General features: G+C 45.6%; 1 protein-coding gene across 2 annotated transcripts in view; it reads right to left on the bottom strand.

The window, feature by feature from the left end:
* The window catches only part of EXT2 (exostosin glycosyltransferase 2), a 138,791-nt gene that overhangs the window by 72,867 nt on the left and 40,198 nt on the right, over positions 1-25,726 (bottom strand). For both annotated transcript variants that reach the window (XM_082270307.1, XM_082270308.1), the window contains exons 6-7: positions 23,774-23,913; positions 20,918-21,011 (exon numbers count right to left, since the gene is read on the bottom strand). In XM_082270307.1, coding sequence (XP_082126433.1) covers positions 20,918-21,011; positions 23,774-23,913 — 234 coding nt within the window. The remainder of the gene's footprint in view (positions 1-20,917; positions 21,012-23,773; positions 23,914-25,726) is intronic.

Here is a 25,726-nt window from a genome sequence, read left to right as displayed (position 1 = left end):
ACCGGATAGTGTTGACCTTCATATTATAGAGAGGTCAACACCTGCATATAACATAGGGGTGCACGTTGTTCCCATGGTGACCTAAAGTTGTCTGCCTTGATCAATAGAAACCATCACACATCCCTTCGGAAACAGGATCACCTCAAGATACCAAACAAACTACGATGGTGCAGTATGTCCAACCAAGCCAATAGTTTATTTAAAACATTATGCACTTACAACATAGCAGATAAAAGAAGCGTCTGTACACCATAAAAGTAGGCCACGGCTAGTAGCGTGCTTACACCCAACGTTACATCCCGTCTTACGCGTTTCGTCATCAAATGACATCTTTAGGAGACGTTGCGGCCGGACGTGAGCACGCCTTAAATAACCCAAAAACCGGAAAGGAAGCACCAGGAAGTGCGTTCCAAGGATGCAAATCTACATCCGGAAACAACAAACAGCACTAATAAAGCGGAAACGGCACACCAAGAAGTGCGACATGTCCAATTTGCATTCAAAAACTACAATACAAATTACTAAATTAATTATTTTTCTTCTTATGATGTACTGAGAACTACATGGCAGAGTGTATCATGCTCTGTTATCTGGAGGAGCCCCTTATCTTCCTTCTTGTCTACAAGCCAGTGAGCATGCCATTCTCCGCAGCCAGAGTGGATAAAAATCAATACATTTTTTAAAACAAATTTAAAAAAAAAAAATCAGATTTTTACATTTTTTTATTTTAATCTGATTTTTTGGAATTTATTTTAATACTTTTGCAGTAAAAATCCATCTAAAGATAGTTTTCTATTTAAGACACATTAAAGTGGTGTTCCGACCTCTCCCTCCAAAAATTAAAAGTCAGCAGCTACACAACTGTACACATACTGTAGCTGCTGACTTTTAATATTAGGACACTTACCTGTCCTGGAGTCCAGCGATGTCGGCACCGCACTTTTCATCGGCTGTCGGTGAGGCAACCCATAGTTTGTAGGCGCTATAAATTTCACGCAAACCATCAATATACACTTATTAGGATTTTTTTTTTTACCAAAGACATGTAGCAGAATACATTTTGGCCAATATTTAGGAAGAGATTCTCCACTGAAAGCCTGTTTGACAGAGTGACAACACAGGAGGACAACTGTGACACACAGACAGGGTGTTGTCACTCAATAAGAGGAAGTGGCTGAACAAGGTTCTTTATGGCAGGATCTTTAGATATTATTTTAATGAAAAGCTCTCTGATTTAAAGGAGTTGTAAAGTCAGGAAGGGTTTTCATCTTAATGCACTTTATTCATTAAAGAGGAACTCCAGGCACCTATAAAAAAAATAAAATAAAAGTCAGCAGCTACATAAAGTGTAGCTGCTGGCTTTTAAAAAAAAAAGCCACTCACCTGTCTCACAGTCCAGCGGTGAGCTCACCGCAGCCGTCTTCTCCCTCCGTCCTCCCTTGGCGGCGCCGGCATCTTCTCTATGGGCACCCGGCTGTGACAACTTGCTGTTCCAGCCGGGCACCCACTGCGCGAGTCACGCAGCGCATCCTGATGCAGTCTTCTGGGACCTGTTAGTGCCCCAGAAGACAGCAAGGGGGGGGGGGGGGATAACTTCCTTCGGAAGGGAAGGGAACGGAAGTGGGAGCAGGTAACTGCCAAAATCGGGTGCCTGCTCCCCCCCACTCCTCAAAAGTGTCAACTGTGCAAGAGGAGCGTGGAGCGAGTTCTTAAAGCCAAACTTCCCCTTTTGGGTGGAGTTACATTTTAAGATAAAGCGCCTTCTGTATGTAGCAGCCCCCCCAGCACCCCTAATACCTGTGCCCCCTCTTTGTCCAAAGATGTCCCCTCCCTCCATCCTCCCTTGGCGGTGCCGGCATCTTCACTATGGGCACCTGGCTGTGACAACTTGCTGTTACAGCCGGGCACCCACTGCGTGAGTCGCGCAGCGCATCCTGTATTGGTGGATGCAATCTTCTGGGACCGGTTAGTGCCCCAGAAGACAGCAGGGGGTAGGGGGGGGGGGGGATAACTTCCTTCGGAAGGAAAGGGAAGGGAATGGAAGTGGGAGCAGGTACCTGCCAAAATCGGGTACCTGCTCCCCCCCACTCCTCAAAAGTGCCAACTGTGCAAGAGGAGCGGGGAACGAGTTCTTAACGCCGAACTTCCCCTTTTGGATGGAGTTACATTTTAAGATAAAGTGCCTTTTGTATGTAGCAGCCCCCCCCCCCAGCACCCCTAATACTTACCTGTGCCCCCTCTTTGTCCAAAGATGCCCACGAGTTCCTCGGCCGTCCTGGGACCCTCCCTCCTGGTTGTCTGAGATATCACCGTGGCACCATTGGCTCCTGCAGCTGTCAATCAAAGTCAGTGAGCCAATCAGGAGAGATAGGGGGCGGGTGGGAGGGGGAATGGACACAAGGAGCTGCAGCTTGGTGCGGGTGCCCCCATAGCAAGCTGCTTGCTGTGGGGGCACTCGATAGGAGGGAGGGGCCAGGAGCACCGAAGAGGCACCCAAGAAAAGGGGGATCTGGGCTGCTCTGGGTAAAACCAACTGCACAGAGGAGGGAAGTATAACGTTGGTTATTTTTACTGGGGGAAAAAAAAAATGAGACTTTACAATCACTTTAACAAAATTGGATACGACTTGGAATGATATTAAGATGTTAAAGCTTACATGAGATTTTAGTGATTGGGTTTACATCTACTTTAAACAAATAATAATGATAAAATTCCATTGTTTATTTAGTGGCATAGCCCTTAAGCCGCCATCATTCTTGTCCACGTTACAGCAGAGGTCACAGAGGCCACAAAGACTGACACATCCAGAGAGCGTACATGACATCATGTTCTGAGATCTCTCCTATCAATCCTCCGCAACCGCAGAGAAAAAAAAAGGGGGATGTTTGTCTTTTGGATCAGAGCGTTCGAATCGCTACCCCTGTAACCGGAGTTCCAAAAATCATCCTTCCTTTCCCAGAATTCCTCCACTCCAAATCCCAGTTTGCCAAGAATTATACCTTGAGGGATGCTGACCTCATGCTTAAAGCCTCTTGAGTTACAAAGTTTCAAGGAGAGGGGGGCCCTCTGACGGGCTGACTATCAAATAAAGTGGTTTTAATTTACAGCCTCCTGGGTTTACCAATGGGCCTGTGGAAATTGCATGTGAAGGAGAGAGAAAGCGAGAGGAGACTGGGGGGGGTGGAGGGGCTCCGTCTTTTACTGGCAGGAATCAGGCTTGCTGCTACGACTTGGATGCGTGTATTCAGATATGTTTAGTCTGAAAACAGTGACGGAGAGAAGCCATGGCTAACCTGATACAAAGCCTATTAGCCCCATAAAAAAAGAAAAAAATAAATAAAAAAAGACGAGCTTGTTGGTGACAAAGTAACATTTTATCTATTTTTTTTCCAATTTAAAATGCATAATTTAGGCCCCTTTCACACTTGCGTGACTTGTCCTGCGACTTGGGACTGCAAAGTCGCATGACAAGTTGTACCCCATGATTTCCAATGAGTAACGTTCATATCTGTGCGACTTCAAGACACAATGACTTCAAAGTAGTCCCTGCACTTCATTGGCCCGACTTTAATGCGTTTTGAGGTCCACAGACATAGGCACTGCTTCAAGTCCATTCATAATTGCGGCAAAAAAAATTGCAAAATCGCGCGACTTAGGTTGCAAAAGTGTGAAAGGGGCCTTAAAGCCCAACTCTGGGCAAAAAAAAAGTTTTCCTATGTAGTGTAGCTGTGTCCACACTGTACAGGTCAACTGATTGTTATTGTATAGGGCTGTGGTCTCCAAACTGTGCCACAGGGGCCGGATTTTGCCCTTTTCTTGCTTTCATCCGGACCCTAGAGGCACTATTCCTCCCACTAACATTAACAATGAGATAATACCTCCCAGTGACGCCAACAATGAGACCCATATTCCTCCCACTGACACCAATGATGGGGTGGTATTGCTCCCACTGACACACCAATGATGGGGTGGTATTCCTCCCACTGACACCAACAATGAGGCACTATTCCTCCCATTGACACCAAAGATGGGGCACTATTCCTCCCATTGACACCAAAGATGGGGCACTATTCCTCCCATTGCCACCAAAGATGGGGCACTCTTCCTCCCACTGACACCAATGATGGGGCACTATTCCTCCCACTGACACCAATGATGGGGCACTATTCCTCCCACTGACACCAATGATGAGGCGGTATTCCTCCCATTGACACCAATGATGAGGTAGTATTCCTCCCATTGACACCAACAATGGACCACTTATTCCTCCTACTGATACCAACGATGGGGCACTTATTTCTCCTACGGACACCAATGATGGGGCACTATTCCTCCCAATGAGACAAACAATGGGGCACTTGTTCCTCCCAGGCACACCAATGATGGGGCACTATTCCTCCCACTGACATCAATGATGGGGCACTATTCCTCCCAATAATAACAACGATGAGGAACTATTCCTCTCACTGACACCAATGATGGGGCACTATTCCTCCCACTGACATCAATGATGGGGCACTATTCCTTCTACTGACACCAATGACGGGGCACTATTCCTCCCAATAATAACAATGATGAGGAACTATTCCTCTCACTGACACCAATGATAAGGGAATACTCCTCCGAGTGACACCTACTATGAGGCACTATTCCTCGCACTAACATCAACAATGGGACACTACTTCCACAGAGATGAATGGTGGGGACACTATTCCTTCCACTGACAGGAATGATGAGGCACTATGTCTCCTACTGACACCAACAATGCATCTCTATATTCCACTGATACTAGCGATGGGTCACTATTCCTCCAACTGACACCAACGATGGGGCACTATTCTTCCCACTGACAACAATGGGACACTATTTCTCGAATACCAAAAATAGGGTATTGTTTACCCCCACTGACACCAGGCCATTTTCTTCTCCCACTGGCCATAGTCTATCCCCTCTACAATGTAAAGGAACTCCGTGCGTAACGCACTCCTGAACTCTGCACTCTGTGCGTAACGCACTCCTGAACGCACAGCAATGCATATAATGATTTTAAATGGTATAATTCACATTGTGCGTTCAATTTATTTGCATTTACGAAAAATAGAAATCTGTGCATCCAAAAGATACACTGAGTGTGCCTAAACGCAACTGTTTTTGCATATAAACTTAAAGCAAACATTATACTTCCCAGATCAATATTTCTCCTGCACTAATAAAACAAATGCAGAGGGCCCGTGTGAATAAACCCCCAAACCAGACGAAGAAAAAAAAAGAGATCTATTTGTTTAGCCCCAAAAAAGCGGCTCCGAAACAATGATTGTGCAGTTTACAGGCCAATAAACATAGTGGGAGAAGTACAATAAGGAAAGGACATCGTGTAACACTTCTTAATGGCATGTTGAGCAAAGCACAAGAACCGCTTGTAAAGCCTCCGAAAATTCACTTGAAAAGAAACTCCCAAGGGAACGTTTCACTTAAATGCACAAAGAAAGCAGAAGATATGCCGGGATCGGTTATAAAGATTAATAGCCTGTTAAGGGGCCATCCGTCTGTCTAAAACCCGAGATGATGGTTTTGTCTGGTGGCGTTACAGGCTTCTGCTCGCCTAACCGTCAAACGCAAGAGGAATTTTCGACAAGAAAAAAAGTCAGTTACAGTAAATCTTTGTCCAAAATATTCTTTAGATGTGTAGGTGAATGTGATCTGAATAAAGTCATAAGGCAACGACGCTGGAACCAATCTGCGAAAGTTACATTTATTTAGTATGAGCGTAAACCTGTCACAAATCTAGCATATTATAAAAAAAAAAAAAACGCATAGCAGAGGTTACCTTAGATCAATACAATACGCCAAAAATATTTTGTAGTTCTAAACATTAAGGCAGGTGACATTGTATGGAAATCTTGACTTCCTAAAATAGTCAAGCTTGGCTTTGCCCCCCGAGTCGCCCTGTTGGTACTTCAATGCGATGGCCTGTGTCATCTATTGGGAGGCAGGAGAGGGAGTGGTCATGGTAAACTTTTACAGGAAAGGTTTATATTGTATACAAACTCCGCTATCGTTCCCTAAAGTAGACCCTCCACTGGCTTCCGAATGCCCGCCCCAAGCTACGTCACCAATCTTGTCTCCAAATACCACCCAAACCATCCTCTCCACTTCTCCCAAGACCTCCTGCTCTCTAGCTCTCTTGTCTCCTCTTCCCATGCTCACCTCCAGGACTTCTCCAGAGCTTCCCTCATCCTCTGGAACTTTCTACCTCAGTCTGTACAGCTATCTCCTACTCTAGCTGTCTTTAGGCGATTCCTGAAAACGTATCTCTTCAAAGAAGCCTTTTGTTTCACTTGACCCTCCTTTCTAGATCGTAAGCCCTAACGAGCAGGGCCCTCTAATTCCTCCTGTATTGAATTGTATTGTAACTGTATTGTCTTCCCTCACATTGTAAAGCGCTGCGCAAACTGTTGGTCCTATATAAATCCTGTATAATAATAATAATAAAAAAGAAGCCTATCACACCTCCAACTAACTAAACTTTTATCACTTTCATCAGCTTATTCCTCACATATAACCCTTGGTACCACTTGCCCCACCCTATTAGATCATAAGCTCTTATGAACAGGGCCCTCTTAACCCTCTTGTATTTTATTGTATTGTAACTGTATTGTCTCCCTTTATATTGTGCAAACTGTAGGCGATGTATAAATCCTGAATAATAATAATAATATTAGACCTCGAACTTAAGAAGTGAAGGTTTCGAAACTAAGTTGAAGGGAAACATTTAGAAAAGTTATTTGTGCCTAAGCTGAACCCTTAAAGACATACCTCCTAAAAAATAGTGGTGTACTTCCTTTGCCTTAAAATCCATGACTGTATATGTAAGCAAGAAAAAGGGAACAGACTGACATAATATCTTTCCCTGAAGCCTCTATATATATATATATATATATATATATATATACACACATGTAAGCAAACAAAAAACCCAGAGCGTCTCCCAGAGCCGCTCTATACCCAACACGCTCCCTGAGCGCTTGGTGTATGGTTCAGAGATCGGAACTAGGGCCAAAGTCCAGGTCTCCCGGACAGGTAAACAGATAAAACAAAATACCCTCTTACCTAGTAGCGGTGATCTGGACTGGCCTCTTCCATCCCGGACGAGCCCCCAACTGTTGGTGATTGGGTCAATCCCACCTCTTAATAGTCCCTGACTATAATTAAGTCTAGATCGGTTCTGTGTAAGAGCGGAGCCTCCAGTCTCTTCGGAGGCTCCGCTCTTACACAGAACCGATCTAGACATAGTTATAGTCAGGGACTATTAAGAGTATTAAGAGGTGGGATTGACCCAATCACCAACAGTATACAGTATATGCAGTGCAAGATCTAAGGAACTTCTGCTTCACACTTCTAATTATAGGAGATTTGGTGATGTCTCCCCCCATGCTGCTCAGTGTTCCCCTTGCTGGAATGGAAGCTGTACCTGAGGACCAGCAGTGCAAGAATCCCCTTCTGAAAAATAGTGGTGTACTTCCTTTGCCTTGAGTGCCATAGCTGCTTATCTGCAGCATGAGATCTAGGAAACTGCTGCTTTAGACTGCTCGGTATAAGGCATGCGGTGATGTCTCCACTGTTCTGCTCAATGTTTTCCTTACTGAAATGGAAGCTGTACTTGAGGACCTGCAGTGCAACAATTTCCCTGCTTCTGCTTCATTTATTCTTTAGATATTTATTTTCCTTAGCTTCTGCTTCTTTATAATTACCCTACCTGTCATCCTTGGATGAGTTCTAAAATACTCCTCTACCAAAATGGCCACTTTCACACAGACACATTATGGAGAAAGTCATGTCTCTAATGTTCCTGGCCTGATCTTGTCATAGAATCCTTTAAATCCGGGGAGCCGCATAGCCAATACTTTGTGGTTTACTACAGCAGGGTATGGGATATTCAATGTAATCATATAATAAATTGATCTCCTTGTGTTTCTGTTGATAATGTGCGCCACAAACAAAGAAGATTGATAAGATAGCTACTTACACACGCCCAGTAATGGTGAAATGACGAGCTTTAGGGAGCCTACAGGCAAAACTAGTACTTAGTTCTTTGCCCTCTGATCACCTTTTTTTTTTTTTGGGCACACATTGTACAATTCAGATTTTTTTTAATCTACTGATGGTCCTGAAATGCATATTTCGTCAATCACCAACTTTAGCCTATTCTATATTGGGAAATCGTAATAGGTCCACTGACACAAGTGGATTTGATTCTCCAACAATGTACTCTGACTTCAAGGAACCTATCCAACAACCGTGAGACCAACCATACAAGTGGTAAAAGGTTTCTACTGCACAGATTGGCAGCCATACATTCACAAATGGCTCTGGGCACTCTCCATATTTTGCTTTGAGGTTCTATATTGCCCATAAGGACTGCTGTAGCATGTATCTGGGTGGACTCTTTGCTATTCTACCAGAATCTGATCTTCAAGACTCTAACTGGTCCTTGCGTATTGAGGCTTCCTAGGTTTCAAAGTTCCACGGTACTTCTGAAGGCAGCCCGATTTTCGTTCTGTTCCTGCAAATGGTTTACTGGCCATAACACAGAGTAGCCTCTTTGTTACAGAATTAGGGGACAGGCCAGAGCTTCACCCCTTCTGAGCTTTAAGCCTAGTACACACGCAACGAATTTCCGCCGACCGGTCGTCCGCCTTTTGTCCAGAGTGGTGTCTGTTGGTTGGAATGTGCTCTAGACTGCACACGAATTTTCCCGCACAACAAAATTCTACTTCAGAAGTGATGTCATGTGTTGGTTTGCTTTCTTTGTGTTCTTTCTTCTCTGAGCATGCCCAGTCTTGCTCATAAGATTTTTCCCTGTCGAAATCTGTACTGACTGCACGAAAATCGGACGTGTTTTGACGGAGCACAAAAATTTTATAGCCTGCACACCAGAACTTTTTCGGCCGAAAAGTCGGAGTCGGTTGTCGGAAGCATCATACAAACAAGCCGAAAATCGGCAGATCGGTCGGACGAAAATTCCCGGCCGAATTTCTACGCGTGTGTACGAGGCTTTAGTGTGCTGTTGGCTAATTTGGCTTCTTGGGTTTTCAAGGATCTCTAGGGCTTTGGCATGCCACACAGGGTATGATCAGAGACCTGTTGGTGAATTTTACATCTGCTCTTGCAGTAACTAAACCAGTTTCATATGCAAGAAGATGGTTAAAGTGGAGTTCCACCCATTTTAGTGACTTTAGATCTATGTAATCCCCTTTAAAACGACTTTTACCACTGGAAAGTTTTTTTTTTTTTTTTTTTTTTGTTGCTAGTAAATACCTTATTTTCTGCTTTATTTATCCTCTTCTCACTTCTGGGTTCGGTCGGCGATTACGTCATTCGGCGATTACGTCATTCGGCGATTCGCAGTGTGTGCTGGGATGTATATCAGGCCATGAAATCTCGCATTATTATTACACAGGAGATGAGCTGTACTGCATGCTCTGCCCCGCCTCCTCTCAGTGAGCTGTATGTATGTAGTGTATTGAGGCCGTGCTCCGCCCGCCTCCTCTCAGTGAGCTGTATGTATGTATTGTATTGAGGCCGTGCTCCGCCCGCCTCCTCTCAGTGAGCGAGGACTGAAAGCATTATATCCTCACTGAGCTCACTGAGAGGAGGCGGGGCGGAGCACGGCCTCAATACAATACATACTTACAGCTCACTGAGAGGAGGCGGGGCGGAGGCGGGGCAGAGCAGCTAATCTCCTGTGTAATAATGCGAGATTTCATGCCCTGAGATACATCCCAGCACACACTGAGATTCGCCGAATGACGTAATCGCCGACCGGACCCGGAAGTGAGAAGAGGATAAATAAAGCAGAAAATTTTTACTAGCCAAAAAAAAAAAAAAACTTTCCATTGGTAAAAGTCGTTTTAAAGGGGATTACATACATCTATGTAATCCAATTTATTAAAAATGTGTGGAACTCCACTTTAAGGTTTTAGGTGGCCCTGGTGAAGGATCCTTTTAACAGACAATATCAAAGCAAAGGATGTCAATTGGTTTCATATGCAAGAAGATGGTTAAGGTTTTAGGTGGCCCTGGTCAAGGATCATTTTTACAAACAATATCAAAGCAAAGGATGTCCACTGCCCAGGAAGTACATCTCCATGTACTTAGGCCTGATCTCTTCACAGAATCCTACGACTCCCTGAAGCCCCAAAGCCAATACTGTGGCATCATCTTCTATATGACCATTAAATAAATCGATCTTCTTGTGTTTCTGTTGATATCGTCTGCCATGGTCAAAGAAAATTGACACGATAGCTACATAAACCGGCTCATGTTTTGAGATTTTCCATCCTGCGGGAAAGTGCCCTAACAAATGGACAAGATTACACAGAAGATTAGTAATCATCCGGTCATGCCTATGGCAGTTAATGGTAAATCATTTTTGGGCTAAGTTATAGGACAAGATGGCTAGATTGATGAAAAGAATATCACTTACACAGGTCAATCCTGGGGATTGCCTATGGACACTGGAAACAGTCTGAAGGACCGTCTCATGTTCTCCTTCATCCGGTCACGATGTCCCGTTTGTCCGAACCCATTTCTGCGAGACAAACAGTTTCCAAGCTTTGTAGCCCTTTAAACGCTCCGCGGTTTTGGTCCCCCGCCAAGAGTCATCCATCACTCCTCTAACCTGCCTTGTTAGGCAGCTCCTAATTTGGCTCGGCCGCTCGCGAGCCTGCGAGGTTTGGATTTTAAATTAAAAGGCTGCACACTTTAAATATTCGGTGGCAAATCATAGCTGACGTTTTACATACGGCGCGGCCGTAACTCAGGCGGATTATTTATCGCTCCTTGAACTTCGCTCCTCTTTCACTTGGGGCCGTGATTAACTCTCCTGGTGTCACCGTGGGACGCGGCGCCCCCCGAAGTGACGCGGGGTGCGCTTTTTTACTCCTGTTACATAAACCCTGCTTTCCTTCTTAATTCTTTTTTTTTTGCGGGGCTTGCCGGCCCATCAGTCAGCCCTGCTCTCCACCGGCTCAAAGGAGCATGGGTCAAGGAGTCGTACAGGCATACAATAAATACTGAAAAAGATCTAAGGCGAAGTCAGGGCTTCTTTCCTACTTATTAAATTCAATCCCCTGGTGAAAGTCTCGCTAACAACTGCGGGGACTCGCCGGTAATCAGTGGCAGGACTTTTCAAACTGCTGCTCGTTCTCCTTTGCTATTAGGGGGGAAAAAAATCGTCATGCAAGACATAATTTATTGCCGTTCCCGGAGCCCAGAATTCTCTGTATATAGGAGCGAATAGACGTCTGTCCATCTGGTGCAAAGGTCTACAAGTGGCAGTGTCCTATTCAAACACCAACTTTCCATAATGCTTAAAAAAAATAAAAAATAATTCAGCAAGTTAAAGCAAACCTGCCAACAGTTTTAAATGTAAACCCAATAAATCAACTCCCATATAAGCTTTATTATGTTAACATCATTTCAAAACTCATTTTCAATATTTTTTTTAGGTGAGCAGCTTTTATTAAAAATAATGCCTGCTGATCCTACGATCAAGGTCCACTTTTGGTTAAAAGGTGACAACGCACAGCCCTCTCTCTCAATTGTGCTTCTGCGTTGTCACCTTGTCATGCAGGCTTCCGATGAAGAAGACTACGAAGTGTGTATTTACTAAAACTGAAGAGTGCAAAATCTGGTGCAGCTGTGCAAGGTGGCCAATCAGCTTCTATCTTCAAGGTACACACAAAAGGCGAAAGACCGCACTCCGGTATGAAAAAATGGATGGATTTATTCACAGCTTAAAGTACCATAAAACAGACTTAAAGCCTTTTTGGTCTCTGTCCTTGATGTCTCAAGTCTGTTTTATGGAACTTTAAGCTGTGAATAAATCCATCCATTTTTTCATACCGGAGTGCGGTCTTTCGCCTTTTGTGTGTAGCTTGTTGCTGAGATTACGGATCTGACACGCACCCGGCCTTGAATTGGGATTACTTCATCAGTGCCCTGATTACAGAAACGTGAAAAACAGTGCCAATCAGTGTCCACTATCAGTGCCCACCATCAGTGCCCATATTGCTGCCAGTAAGTGCCCATCAGTGCCCTCTCATCTGTGCGGCCCATCAGCGTCCATCAGTGCTGCCCGTCAGTGCCCATCAGTGCCGCCAGTCAGTGCTCATCAGTGCCACCAGTCAGTGACACCTATCAGTGCCCATCAGTGCGGCATATTGGTACCTCCTCATCAGTGCCCATAACTGCCACCTCATCAGCATCCATCAGTGCTGCCTGTCAGTGCTCATCAGTGCCACCAGTCAGTGACACCTATCAGTGCCCATCAGTGCAGCATATTGGTACCTCCTCATCAGTGCCCATCAGTGCCACCTATCAGTGTAACCAGTCATTGACGCCTATCAGTGTCCATTAGTGCGGCATGTTGGTACCTCATCAGTGCCCATAAGTGACACCTCATCAGTGCCACCAGTCAGTGATGCCTATCAGTGCCCATCAGTGCGGCATAGTGGTACCTCCTCATCAGTGCCCATAAGTGTCACCTCATCAGTGCCCATCAGTGCAGCCTATAAGTGCCCATCAGTGCGGCATATTGGTACCTCCTCATCAGTGCCCATAACTGCCACCTCATCAGCATCCATCAGTGCTGCCCGTCAGTGCCCATCAGTGTCGCCTGTCAGTGCTCATCAGTGCCACCAGTCAGTGATGCCTATCAGTGCCCATCAGTGCGGCATATTGGTACCTCATCAGGGCCACCTATCAGTGCAACCAGTCATTGACGCCTATCAGTGCCACCTATCAGTGTCCATTAGTGCGGCATGTTGGTACCTCATCAGTGCCCATAAGTGGCACCTCATCAGTGCCACCAGTCAGTGATGCCCATCAGTGCCACCTATCAGTGCGGCATAGTGGTACCTCCTCATCAGTGCCCATAAGTGTCACCTCATCAGTGCCCATCAGTGTATCCTATCAGTGCACATCAGTGCCACCAGTCAGTGACGCCTATCATTGCCACCTATCAGTGCGACATATTGGCACCTCCTCATCAGTGCCCATAAGTGCCACCTCATCAGTGCCCATCAGTGCACATCCGCGAAGGAGAAAAATTATTTATTTTCAAAATTTACTCACAGAAAATAAGCAAAGCTTTTTTTTTTTTTTCAAAATTTTCTCTTTTTTCTTTTTTTTTTGTAAGAAATAAAACAAACCCAGCTGTGATTAAATACGACCAAAAGAAAGCTCTATTTGTGTGAAAAAAATGATAACATTTTTTATATGGGTACAGTGTAGCATGACCGCGCAATTGTCATTCAAAGTGTCAGCCCCCGTTCACACTTAGGCGACCTGTGAGGCGACCTTCCATAGGGAAGCTGCGGACCCGTTCTAATAGGAGCGACACAAGTCGCTCCGACTTAGAAAAAGGGTCCGGAGCTTCTTTGGGGTGACCAGGAGGCGACCGCCATAGACTTCAATGTTATGAAGTCCGTGGCGGCCGCTCCGAGGTCGCGGCGCGCTGCTCGCACCGCGACCTTGGAGGTCGCCCCTGGAAGTAGCATCGCCCCTATGTGAACGGGGACTGACAGTGCTGAAAGCTGAAAATTGGCCTGGGCAGGAAGGGGGTGAAAGTGCCCGGTATTGAAGTGGTTAAGACTGCTCTATGGACATTTATCAGTTTCCATATGCCATTTTTATTCTAGAAACCTTAGACAGGTATACAAGGGCAATACCTCTACCCAATGTATTACCCATTGATGACACAAGGTACATTGATATTATTATACAGTTTTAGTGTAAAGATCCATGGGGGGGCGTGTCTGTGACCAGGCTCTTATTCCTGGAGGGTCAAGCAAATGGGGATGGTCATCCAACAATCCAAAATATAACAGGGATTTAGAAACTCTGCAGCTGACAGATACCCCCACACCCAAATCCTTCCCTATGGAAGCACAGGCTATAATACTATTTTGTCCTTTTTTGTTGTGCCTGGAGCCCAGAAGTGCCATGCAGGGAGGAAGGAATGAGATTCTCCTGTTGCAGGTACCCTGCTGTGCAGAAACATACCCCTAAAAAACACAGTGAGGCCAGGGAGGGAAGGTTGAAAGGGGAGCTGGGCCGGCAGCCGCGGCACTTCAGAGTTCTCCGGGGGTCAGAGGTTACTCAAGCAAAATCCACTGGCCAAATAAAAGCATGTTTGCAGAAGCCGCAGTGTAGATAAATCGCAGATCTGTTTGCACCTCTCCAGGCCTCCTGACCCACACATGCTGCTCTGCTCCTCACCGACCCACAGATACTATTTCACTTGTCAGACGCTCATTCCCTGCGTACCTGCTGTGGGGGGGTTGCTTGTCTAAGTAAAAATTGTTCTAAGAGACCCATTAAAAATATCAGAACTCTTTAAAAAAACTTTTTTTTAACAGTTTTCTTAAATAAAAGGGAGAGAACATGGCATTTTGCTCATTTAAGAAGCACTGGACATCAAAATGATTGCACTTTTGGGATTGTAGAATGATGGACACCAAGGCCAGGGTGATGGTGACAAATCATGGCTGCGCACCTGGGATGTTAGGCCAAAGCATGGCACAATGCAGGGTCCCAGGGCTTTGAAACATGTCATGTGTTGGGGATATTGGTTGGCAACATTCAGGGCCTACCAGACTATAGCATGTTGAGATTTGGGACCACAGAACTTTAACATGCTAATCCTCTGCATCCCAGAGCTATGATACATGGACACTCAGGGTTCTGACACTCTTGCATAATGACACTTTGCCATGGCACGCTGGACCTATGGCACGCTGACATTCAGGGTCCTGGACCTATGAAATGCTGAGCCACAGGAACCTGGACCTAAGGCACGCTGACATTCAGGGTCCTAGACCTATGGCACACTGACATTCAGGGTCCTGGACCTATGGCACGCTGACATTCAGGGTCCTGGACCTATGGCACGCTGACATTCAGGGTCCTGGACCTATGAAATGCTGAGCCTCGGGAACCTGGACCTATGGCACGCTGACATTCAGGGTCCTGGACCTATGGCACGCTGACATTCAGGGTCCTGGACCTATGGCACGCTGACATTCAGGGTCCTGGACCTATGGCACGCTGACATTCAGGGTCCTGGACCTATGAAATGCTGAGCCTCGGGAACCAGGACCTAAGGCACGCTGACATTCAGGGTCCTGGACCTATGGAACATTGAGCCTTGGGAACCTGGACCTATGGCACGCTGACATTCAGGGTCCTGGACCTATGGCATGCTGACATTCAGGGTCCTGGACCTATGGCACGATGACATTCAGGGTCCTGGACCTATGGCACGCTGACATTCAGGGTCCTGGACCTATGGCACGCTGACATTCAGGGTCCTGGACCTATGGCACGCTGACATTCAGGGTCCTGGACCTATGAAATGCTGAGCCTCAGGAACCTGGACCTATGGCACGCTGACATTCAGGGTCCTGGACCTATGGCACGCTGACATTCAGGGTCCTGGACCTATGGCACGCTGACATTCAGGGTCCTGGACCTATGGCACGCTGACATTCAGGGTCCTGGACCTATGGCATGCTGACATTCAGGGTCCTGGATCTATGGCACGCTAACATTCAGGGTCCTGGATCTATGGCACGCTGACATTCAGGGTCCTGGACCTAGGGCACAATGACATTCAGGGTCCTGGACCTAGGGCACGCTGACATTCAGGGTCCTGGACCTATGGCACGCTGACATTCAGGGTCCTGGACCTAGGGCACGCTGACATTCAGGGTCCTGGACCTAGGGCACGCTGACATTCAGGGTCCTGGACCTAGGGCACGCTGACATTCAGGGTCCTGGACCTATGGCACGCTGACATTCAGGGTCCTGGATCTATGGCACGCTAACATTCAGGGTCCTGGATCTATGGCACGCTGACATTCAGGGTCCTGGACCTAGGGCACGATAAAATTCAGGGTCCTGGACCTAGGGCACGCTGACATTCAGGGTCCTGGACCTAGGGCACGCTGACATTCAGGGTCCTGGACCTATGGCATGCTGACATTCAGGGTCCTGGACCTATGGCACGCTGACATTCAGGGTCCTGGACCTAGGGCACGCTGACATTCAGGGTCCTGGACCTAGGGCACGATGACATTCAGGGTCATGGACCTAGGGCACGATGACATTCAGGGTCCTGGACCTATGGCACGCTGACATTCAGGGTCCTGGACCTATGGCACGCTGACATTCAGGGTCCTGGACCTATGGCACGCTGACATTCAGGGTCCTGGACCTATGGCACGCTGACATTTAGGGTCCTGGACCTATGGCACGCTGACATTCAGGGTCCTGGACCTATGGCACGCCAACATTCAGGGTCCTGGACCTATGGCACGCCAACATTCAGGGTCCTGGACCTATGGCATGCTGACATTCAGGGTCCTGGACCTATGGCACGCTGACATTCAGGGTCCTAGACCTATGGCATGCTGAGCCTTGGGGATCTGGACCTAAAGCATGCTGACATTCAGGGTCCTGGACTCAGGGCAAGATGACACGTCGGGTCCCCGACCAATGGCAAGCTGACACTCTGGATCCTGGACTCATGGTAGCTGACATTCGGGGGCCCGGACCTATGGCAAGCTGACGCTCTGGATCCTGGACCGAGGCAAGCTGACACTCAGGTCCTGGAACTGCGGCAAGCTGACACTCGGGTCCTGGACCTGCGGCAAGCTGACACTCGGGTCCTGGACCTGCGGCAAGCTGACACTTAGGGTCCCGGGCCTATGGCACAATGACACTTAAGGTCCCGGACTTGTGGCACACTGACAATCAATGTCCCAGACATATTGCACATTGACACTATAGATCCCAGAACTATGGCACTGACATGTTGGATATTTTTAGTCCATTCACTAAGATAAAGTTCCAGGCATTGCACATAACAAATCAGATCCGTTCATTTAAGAACGCATCAGAAAATGTCAGAGGAATACATTGAAATATTAAAAAGAAAAATAAACGGCTTGCTTTCTCCGGTTGGAAGCCGTCCATTCACAGACATCTGTGTATAACCTGAGATCCGGGAGACATGTGCAGGCAGCTGAGCGAACTGCAAGCCGACAACCAACTCCAACAACAATATTTTCACATCAAGCCGAGGAAATGAACTCTTCTGTATTACTTCTCACCGAACGTCAAACAGATCTCTACTCACCAACACATCACTGCCACCATACTACAAAAATCTAACCACTCAAACAGGAGCGTCATTTCAAAGAACTAATTCAATCTATAAATGGAAGCAGAAAATAACATTTCTGGCATCTAGAAAAATCAGAACATCCATAAGTAATGCAGTTATGAAGGTAGAAGCTGATTGGTGCAAAGCTGCACCCGATTCTATGTGCAATCTTCCCCCATTGCATTTTCACACTTAAACCACAAGATTCCCCCCCTTAATGACCAGATAATTTTTTGCGATTCGGCACTGCGTTACTTTGACAATTGCGCGGTCATACAACTCTGTACCCAAATACAATTGATGTCCTTTTTTCCCCACAAACAGAGCTTTATTTTGGTGCTATTTGATCACCTGTGCGATTTTTATTTTTTGCACTATAAACAAAAAAAGCGACAATTCTGAAAAAGAAAATAATATTTTTCACTTCTACAGGCTGCTGGTCCCATTGTCCCATCTCTGAGTGTGGGCGGGGACAAGCAGCTGAAAGCCGGCAAGAGGAGGAGAAACCGGCATTCAGCTGGCAGAGGAAGAAGCACACAATGCATCGTTCTGTCATTGATCCTCCCTCCCCACAATCCTCCCACTGTCCGGGCCCCCCTGTGTGCCCGGGCCCCATACAGGAGTACCAGTAGTACTCCCCCTGATGGCGGCCCTGCCAGTGACCTCCGGGTCAAGCAGCGCTAGCTCTGGCTGAAGGAAGGAACCCTCCTCCCCTCAACCAGGTACCGGTGCCCACGCTGCCAAGGAGATGACATCATGCTTCTTGCATCCCTCACTGGGCTCCAAAGGGAGGCTGGAGCAGGTCTCCTCCTGCAGCAGAAAAGTAGGGATTCCGTGGCCATAAAAGCAACAGAATAGGTGGAAGGAATTCCACCGGTAGACAGCTACCCCCATCCCTTTCCTTGTTGATTTGCACCGCTGTAATTTTCCATAAAATGCAATATTACCACCTGGAGGAGTTCTGTATACAGATGGTATAAAGAGTTCCCCCCCGCCAGAAATGTAATTTCCTGCTTGTGTGATTGGTTCACAGATGCTTCTACACTAAGATACAAGTCATAAACAGATGCTTCAATTGTCTATATAAATATAAAAATATCTGATATAACAAATGTCAAAATTAGCAGCGCTGCAAACAAAACACACAAAAAAGGTGTATTTGTGCCATAATAGATGGCGGAGAAGTAAAAAAGTTCATAAAAAAATTCATAAATAATACCCAGATGGTGCACACCAAAGCATGCAGTTCATTCAATGTCAACCAGTGATTACACCCGGACTCCCGTCACCACACCTCGTGAGGACTCCCCCCTAAGGATAAAGCACTCCAGAGAACAAATAGGGAAAAGCCTTTCTTAGCCACAGAACTGGACTGGCTGCTCAGCTGACCTCTTCCATTTCCATAGAGAAGGAATCTCCCCTGTTAACACCGGATCACACAGCGCAACTCCTCTCCCCTCTAATCAGACATTTAAATGAGATACAAAGAGCTCATAGCGTAATCCAATTTGTTGACAATCTAAAACCCAAACCTCAATTCCCCCAACATATCCGCTTACATCAAATGAATTTCCACAAGCACTGTAAAGACGTACCATGTGGTTAATAAAGTGCCGATCCAACCGCCGCTGACCCAGCCGTCACTAAGCTTCGGACAGTCAGTTCACCGCTTGTGTAGTTCCCGGGAGGCACATAACCATTGGTTATCTTGGTAGCTGCGTGAACACTCCCTGACGCGTTTCGTCATCTGACTTCAGACTAATTGTCTGATTGGAGAGGAGTTGTGCTGTGTGATCCGGTGTTAACAGGGGAGATCCCTTCTTGGACTCAGCTGAGCAGCCAGTCCAGTTCTGTGGCTAAGAAAGACTTTTCCCCATTTGTTCTCTGGTGAGCGCTTCATCCTTAGGGGGGAGTCCCCACGAGGTGTGGTGACGGGAGTCCTCATGAGGTGTGGTGACGGGAGTCCTTGTGTAATCACTGGATGACATTGAATGAACTGCATGCTTTGGTTTGCACCATCTGGGGGTTTTTTATGAACTTTTTTACTTCTCCGACATCTATTATGGCACAATTACACTTATGTGTGGAGGATTAATTGTTTCTTGCGCTGCTAATGTGGAGATTGTTATATCGGATATTTTTATATTTATATGGACAATTGAAGCATCTGTTTATGCTCATTTAATATTATAGTGGCAGCTTTAGTAGCATCTTATTTTTGCATAGTTGAACCATAAGCGCTGGGTGAGAGCGACCACCTTTTTCCGAGTTGGTCACTTTCAAATGTTTAAGATATAAGTCAGATTTTGGGAATTCCCTGCAACAAAAATGTCATTTTTTTGGTGAGTGTAATGGAGCCGCCGACCCACACTGTACTTGTGGTCTTCCATTAGTATACGGCTTCCTTGCAGTCATGAACATATATCCCAGATTTTCCCAGCCGCCCTCATACAAAGCTAGCCAACAACTTAGCTTGTACAAGTTTTGGAACCTTCTCCTTTATTGAACAGTTTCACACTCAATTTATACACATATGAGCACATCCCCCTCCTGATCAAATTACCACACACAGGTCAGGGGTTGCCTGATTACATTATCCTATGCAGATGAAATTGTATACAGAAACAGAATTAACCTGAACTAATTATCTGGCCATCTGGACAGAACAATGTGAAGTCATTAACATTTAACAATGGGACAGGCAGACTTAACACAATCCACACCCCAGCTTAATAGATAGACAATAGAAACAAGACTGCCAATGACAGTCTGTCCGTCTATTATATTGAAACACATGGAATACACATCTAGGTGTCACAGACTCCATGGCAACAGGCCACAGGTCTCACAGTGCAAAGTGGGAACATGCCTGACGAAGGGGTCCTGTGCGGCCCTGAAACGTTGCACCATTTTTTGATGTGATTGTATCTTGAATAAAGTTTTTTGGACTGCTTTTGCAAGATCCTTGGTGTGCTGGCGAATATGTATTTACTTACAAAGTGGGATCAAATCTCCACATTTCTTGAGAGACACCGTTGACAAATATCACTCTCCCATCTGAAGCCATCCAAACCATTCTCTCAGTGTCCCCCAAGTATCTGCCCCTCACTCCCAATGACGGTAAACACCTTCACAGTGAGATACTCCCAAAAGGGAAATCACATCTAACGGGATGCAGACCCAGCCACTTTCCTCATTAGAGCCATGCAGGTGCAGCAGCTGATTGATAATAAAGTCACTCCCATTCACATTATACATAGACACATACAAACAAACAGCTATTTCTTCAGAATAACAAAAGGTAGGAATCTGCGACAACGTTTGTTACAATCCCTGCAAAGTACAGAGATCACCCGGGTGGAATGTTTTTTCTCAACAAAAGTGGAGTTAGGCCCCTTTCACACTTGAGCGACTTGTCCTGTGACTTGACAAGTCATATCCCATGATTTCCAATGAGTATCGTTCATATCTGTGCGACTTTAAGTCGTAGCGGCTTCAAAGCAGTCCCTGCATTGCTTTGGTCCAACTTTGATGCGACTTCAGGTCCATAGAGCTTAAGATTACACAGGTATGGCTTCAAGTCGCGGCAAAGGTGTGCGACTTTCAGGAAGTGTCACACAAGGGTAAAAGAGGCCTTACTCTTTAAAACTATACATACATTTATTTCAGCATAAGACCCATTCTTACCTGTCTCTGCATTTCCTCTATTTGTCTCTGAGAAATCCCCTGCAAAATGGTGAACATCTCCAAGATCTTCTCTTCTGGAATCACCACCGATGCCCTGCAATCAGAGGAACGCACAATGTCTTTTAGGCTCTGTTCACCCCAATGCGTTTTTTTCATGCTTTTTTTGCAGAAATGCAGGACATTTTTTTTAACATGGGTTCCCATGGAACACGTTCACATCAATGCATTTTTTTGCCTCTGCGTTTTTGGAAAGGGTCAGGGACTTTTTTTAAAATGAAAAACTGTGTTTTTTTGGTTTAATAGACTTCAATAGAGAAGTTGCAGAAAAGCATGTAGTGAGTTTTTACCGAGATTTTGCATTTTTAATCTGCCCAATAAGAAATCCCCCCCCCCCAAAAAGCATAAAAAAAAAACGCAAAATTGCTGGTAAAAAAAAAATGTGGAATACACAGCAAAAAGTAGGGATCGATTGATTATCGGTGGGGCCAATATTCACTTTTTTTGAAGTATCGGAATCGCCCACAAAACCTGCCGATATTGCTTCAAGTGGTTGTACCGTTGCGGCTCGCCCTCACGGAAGACCCGAACAAAGCGTAAACCAATCATTACACGCTTAGTGGAATTTTTTTTTTTTTTTTTTTACCAAAAATATGTAGCAGAATACATATTGACCTAAATTGATGAAGAAATTAAATTTTTACATTTTTTAGTGGATGTGTTTTATAGGAGAAAGTAAAAAAAATATATATATTTTTTCTTCAAAATTGTCGGACATTTTTTGTTTACAGCGCAAAAAAATAAAACCGCAGAGGTGATTAACCACTTAAGCCCCGGAAGATTTTACCCCCTTCCTGACCAGGGCCTATTTTGCGATTCGGCACTGCGTGACTTTAACGGACAATTGCGTGGTCGTGCGATGCTGTGCCCAAATGAAATTGACGTCCTTTTTTTCCCCACAAACAGAGCTTTCTTTTGGTGGTATTTGATCACCTGTGCGATTTTTTGATCATGCGCTATAAATAAAATAAAAGCAACAATTTTGCAAAAATAACAATATTTTTCTAATTTTTTTTATATGAAATTCCCCCCCAAAAAAATGTAAAAATCAAAATTTTTTAACATTTTTGGCCAGCTTGTTTTCTGCTACATATTTTTGGTAGAATAAAATCGCAAAAAGCGTATTTTTATTGGTTTGCGCAAAAGTTATTGCGTTTACTAACTAAGGGAAAGATTTTTGTCATTTTTATTGTTTTTTTTTTAAACGAGTAATGGCGGCGATCTGCGATTTTTTTTGTGGTACTGCGACATTGCAGCGGACAGATCGGACCCTTGACTGACATTTTTGACACTTTTGGGGGTACCAGTGACATTACTGCAGTAATTAGTGCTATATATATATGCACTGTTACTGTAAAAATGACACTGGCAGGGAAGGGGTTAACTTTATTGGAGAGGGAGGGGTTAAGTATGTCCCTAGGGGCGTGTTTCTTAGGCTCCTTTCACACGGAGCGGACCGCATTGTGATCCGCTCCGGCACTTTTTTTTTTTTTCACGGAGCGGATGACACTTGTGTCATCCGCTCCGTATGTCCGCATATCATCCCATCCGTTTGCGGATAATATACGGACATAATGTAGGTCTATGGGAATTTCGGATGTCAGCTGACATCCGATTTTGCTTCCTTTCCGTTTTTTGAAAAAATAGGGTTCTGTTCCGTTCCAAAAAACGGAACAGAACTGAAAGGAAGAAAATCGGATGTCAGCGGATGGTATTCCGCTGACATCCGCAATGCCATTGACTTACATTATGTCCGTATATCATCTGAAAAAAAAATAGGATGATTTGCGGACATACGGAGCGCCCGTGTGAAAGGGCCCTTACTGTGATTGGATGTGGCTTTGTGTGTAACAGCACAGATCAACGGTCCTACATAGCAGGACCGAGTGATCAGTGCTTTTACACAGGGGAGAATGACAGGCGGCTTTGTTTACATCAGCCGCCTGCCTTTCTCCCTCTCCACCCGACGATCGCGAGTGACCGGCGGACATCGGGTCCGCCGGTCACACGCGCCGGCTTCTTCGGGAACGAGCAGGGGCGGGAGCGCGCCTCTGGCGGCGCACGCTCGACCCCTATTTGCTCCCAGGCTAGTGATGTACCGGTACATCCCTTTGCCTGGGAGGGGCTGACCACCGCCGTATATAGTCGGGCGGCGGTCGGCAAGTGGTTAAATACCACAAAAAAAAAAAAAAACTATTTGTGTGAAAAAAAGGACATCAAATTTATTTGTGTACAGCACGACCGTGCAATTGCTGAATTCCGGAGCTGACGTGGTTAACGTGATTGTAACCTTTCACATTGTAAAACAATCCATTCAGTTTAAATTGAAATAAAAGGAAAAATATTTGTGTATAGATAGGGCTGTCTCTTATATATATATATATATATATATATATATATATATATATATATATATATATATATATATACATATACACACACACACAGTATAAATACCTTTTTCCCCTCTTTATAAGTGATCACATTCCCTCTGTTCTTAGCTGTATAGAGCTGGGTGAGGGGGGGCGTGTCAGGACAAGTCTGATCATTGGAGGAGAGCAGACTGCGTTCCCAGCATAGCTATAGAACTGACCAAGCCGTGCTCCCGTGCTTAGTGTGGTCAGTTTTTTTTTTTATAGGAAAGCAGAGGGACTGGCAGGAACACCAGGGACTTCACACAAAGGGAGCAGGAGACTTTCTCATACAAGTACATGGTACAGCAGGCACATATGAGGAATGTGAAATGTTGGGGCAACAAACGCTTTTGGGGTAAAGAAACCTAATTTTGGGAAATGTTACCTCTTCCAGTCCAGCACCTCGGAGAAAGGCAGTACATAGGAGTCGGCCATGATAACGGGGACACAACCAGCCTGAAGGACGTCACTGAGAACCGTTTGTCCCAAGCGGGCGCCACGGAAGACCAGGCAGAAAGTGGCCTCCTATAAATAGAAACAGAGGCAGGTCAAACTATTATTATAAATTATTATTATTTTATATATCCCCCCCCCCCCCACCTATCCCTGCGACAGCAAAAGCAGCTGGAGTGACTGGCCTGAGTGAAGCCATCAGGCAGTTACCCCAGGGTTTCATCCTTTAAAAGGAGCTTTAAAGTCAGAAGGCTTTTTATCTTTATGCATTAGGAGAAAAAAACCTTCTGGGTGCAACAGCCTCCCCAGCATCCCCTTATACTTAAATCAACCCTAAAACCATTGGCTCCCGTGGCTGTCAATCAAAATCAGTTAGCCAATCAGGAGAAAGAGGGGGCGGGGCTGAATGCCTGCTCCCTGTCTGAATGGATACATGGAGCTGCAGCTCGGCTCAGTTGCCCCCATAGCATGCTGCTTGCTGTGGGGTCACTCAATGGGAGGGAGGGGCCAGGAGCAGCAAAGAGGGACCTGAGAAGAGGAGGATCCAGGCTGCTCTGTGCAAAACCAACTGCACAGAGGAGGTGAGCATAACATTTGTTATTTAAAAAAAAAAATAAATAAAAAAACGAAACTTTACAATCTCTTTAACCACTTGCCGACCGCCGCAAGTACATATACTGCGGTGGTCAGCCCCTCACAGGCAAAGTGACGTACCGGTACATCGCTAGCCTGCAAGGCTCTGGGGAGCGAGCGCGCGCCACCGGAGGCGCACTCCCGCGCGGTCACTTGTGATCGTCAGTGCAGAGGGAGAAAGGCAGGCGGCTAATATAAACAAGCCGCCTGTCATTCTCCCCTGTGTAGGAATAGGGATCATACGGTTCTACTATGTAGGACCGTTGATCACTGTTCCTACAGCTCAAGCCACAGCCAATCACAGTTAGAATCACGGCCTTAGGGACACACACAGCCCCTCCCTCTCAAAAAAGTTAACCCCTTCACTACCAGTGTCATTTTACAGTAACAGTGCATATGTATAGCACTGATTACTGTAGTAATGTCACTGGTAACCCCAAAAGTGTCAAAAATGTCAGTCAAGGGTCCGATCTGTCCGCCGCAATGTCGCAGTACCGCAAATAAAAAAAAAAAAAAAATCGCAGATCGCCGCCATTACGCATTAAAAAAAAAAACAACAAAAATGACAAAAATCTTTCCCTTTGTTAGTAAACGCAATAACTTTTGCGCAAACCAATCAAAATACGCTTTTTGCAATTTTTTTTACCAAACATATGTAGCAGAAAACAAATTGGCCTAAAAAGTTAAAAAATTTAGATTTTTACATTTTTTTGGGGGGAATTTCATATAAAAAAATGTGAAAAATATTGTTATTTTTGCAAAATTGTCGCTCTTTTTTTGTTTATAGCGCATGATCAAAAAATTGCACAGGTGATCAAATACCACCAAAAGAAAGCTCTGTTTGTGGGAAAAAAGGACGTCAAATTCGTTTAGGTACAGCGTCGCACGACCGCGCAATTGTCCGTTAAAGTCACGCACTGCCGAAAAGTCACGCACTGCCGAATCGCAAAATACCCCCTGGTCAGGAAGGGGGTAAAATCTTCCGGGGCTTAAGAGGTTAAGAAATGTGAACTGGGGTTGATTTACTGAAACTGGAGAGTGCAAAATCTGGTGCAGCTCTGCATAGAAACCAATCAGCTTCCAGGTTTTATTTTCAAGGCTTAATTGAAGAAGCTGAAGTTAGAAGCTGATTGGCTACCATGCACAGCTGCACCAGATTTTGCACTCTCCAGTTTTAGTAACTCAACCCCTATGGGCAGGGCTCAAAATTTAAAGTCCTGAGCTACTAGCCAGGCCTTAAGGGTTACTCGCC

Source organism: Pelophylax lessonae (genome assembly GCF_965119305.1).
Source record: "Pelophylax lessonae genome assembly, chromosome: 10".
In the NCBI taxonomy this organism is placed as follows: domain Eukaryota; kingdom Metazoa; phylum Chordata; class Amphibia; order Anura; family Ranidae; genus Pelophylax; species Pelophylax lessonae.
The sequence above is the reverse complement of the archived record's forward strand: the minus strand, read 5'-3'. Positions and strand labels throughout refer to the sequence as shown.